We start from the raw sequence: 2,009 nt of genomic DNA on the forward strand, positions 1-2,009 counted from the left end.
TTCTCTTGCAAACAGGCATGCCGGGAGCGTTCTCCTTGCTCACCCGGGAGCCGGTGCCAACCAAATCACCTTCGTTCTGTGGGAATGGAGATGTTCCGTAGCAGGAGAGTTTCTGAGTTTATGCTCCCGTCCCACAGGTCACACAAGGAATTTTTGGAAGGCGTACGCGGCTCTGACAGGAAACGCATTTTAGTTTTAGTTGAGAACCAATTTCTCACCGTTTTCCCTTTTTTTGGTAGTTTCTGGGATTTGAATAGAAGCTCCAAGGGATGGTGCATGATGCCAGCCGACAATCACACCTCTTATGCCCCTGTAACATACATCCTGACTGGCTTCCCGGGTACGGAGGATTCTCAAGTCTGGCTCGCCACCCCCTTCTGTCTGATGTACATTTCAGCCCTTTTGGGGAACTCTCTCCTCCTCTTCATCATAGCGACAGAACAAAACCTCCATGAGCCCATGTACCTTTTCCTCTCCATGCTGGCTGCTGTTGATCTGCTGTTATCCACCACCACAGTGCCCAAGATGCTGGCCGTGTTCTGGTTCAGAGCAGGGGAAATTTCTTTTGCTGCCTGCCTCACCCAGATGCTTTTCATCCACATCAGTTTTATTGCTGAGTCGGGCATCCTGCTGGCCATGGCGTTTGATCGGTACGTTGCCATCTGCAACCCCCTGAGATACACCACCCTGCTCACCAAGCCTGTGGTTGGGAAGATCGGGCTGGCGGTTCTCACAAGGAGTTTCTGTCTCATTTTCCCTGTCGTCTTTCTCGTGATGCGGCTGAAGTTCTGCGGAACCAACGTCCTGCCTCACACCTATTGCGAGTACATGACCATATCCCGGCTGGCCTGTGACGACATCACAGCCAACTTATGGTATGGGGTCGCCATGGCTATTTTAGCAATTGGCTTGGACGCTGTGCTCATTGCTGTGTCTTACGTGCTGATCCTCAGGGCCGTTTTCCGGCTCCCGTCCAAGGGAGCCCAGCTCAAGGCCCTGCGCACCTGCGGCTCCCACGTCTGTGTCATCCTGATGTTCTACATGCCATCTTTTTTGTCCTCTTTTGCCCACCGGATAAAGCACATCATCCCCGGTTACATTGTCAACCTGGTAGCCAACCTTTATGTGTTCATTCCCCCCATGTTAAACCCCATCATTTATGGGGTGACAATGAAAGAGATCCCCAAGCAGGTGATGAAGGTGTTTTATAGATGCTGCAGCAGAGGCTTCCTGCTGAAGTAAAGCAAGCAACAGAAACGCCTTGGGACTTGGAAATTAAAGCCAGATTTTCATCTGAAATGTAGTGGTGCTGTAACTATGGGGAACAGATATGGCTACGAGAACACTGCACTCTTCCACAAAAGGCAGCGGGATACAGTGTGATGGATTGGAGGGGTGCTGCCTTTTCTGAACATCCCAGCCCTCAGGAACTAAAGGGTTACACTCCGGTAGCTAGGATATGCTAGCAAGCAGCCAGGAGAGCCAATGAGAAGAAAGTGTTGAGATTTTAATTGAAAGGAAACCCGCTTGCTATTTTCTTTGTGTGAGTTTAAGCCAGGAGCTGGAGGAGGAAGATGAATTGAACCAAGCAGGACTACCATGCCTGCAAAGCATAGTGGGCATGGGAACGGACTGGACCGTGAAGTGTGGATATGTGAGTACATAGGGAATGTCTATTTAGATGTGATCAGATTATATGCTTTGTTTTGTTGCTTGGTTAAACTCTTCTGTGCTGCGTTCATGTGACCCCTCGCCTCATTATAACTTTAAAGCTGAATCCCAGGGATACAATTCTCTGTGTTTTAATCTGTTCTTTCCTCAGTTGCTTTATAACAGCTAGCAACCTAGTGTGCTTTGTCAAGTAGATCCTTTGTTTTGTTAATAAAATCACCTTTTTAAGGCTGTGGCTTGGTTCTTATGTCCTGGAAGATAATAGGAGGTCTACGTATGCATGGCTAAAACTGAGAGGTCAGACCCTCATTCCAGGCCTATGGCTTGCATCTTCCAGA

The 2,009-nt window shown here is 48.8% G+C and overlaps 1 protein-coding gene across 1 annotated transcript; it reads left to right on the plus strand.

Annotated features, from left to right (window-relative positions):
• The first annotated feature begins 276 nt into the window (after positions 1 to 276).
• LOC102444000 (olfactory receptor 52B2-like) lies at positions 277 to 1,242 on the plus strand. The gene has a single exon (XM_006130331.2). It carries the CDS (start codon positions 277 to 279, stop codon positions 1,240 to 1,242), a length of 966 nt encoding a protein of 321 aa, XP_006130393.2.
• The last annotated feature ends 767 nt before the right edge of the window (positions 1,243 to 2,009 follow it).

The sequence above is a fragment of the Pelodiscus sinensis genome, chromosome 1 (assembly GCF_049634645.1).
Source record: "Pelodiscus sinensis isolate JC-2024 chromosome 1, ASM4963464v1, whole genome shotgun sequence".
NCBI classification, from domain to species: Eukaryota; Metazoa; Chordata; order Testudines; family Trionychidae; genus Pelodiscus; species Pelodiscus sinensis.

Excerpts from the sequence above, each read along its gene's own strand:
- LOC102444000 (XM_006130331.2), top strand. The coding sequence starts at position 277 with ATGATGCCAGCCGACAATCACACCTCTTATGCCCCTGTAACATACATC.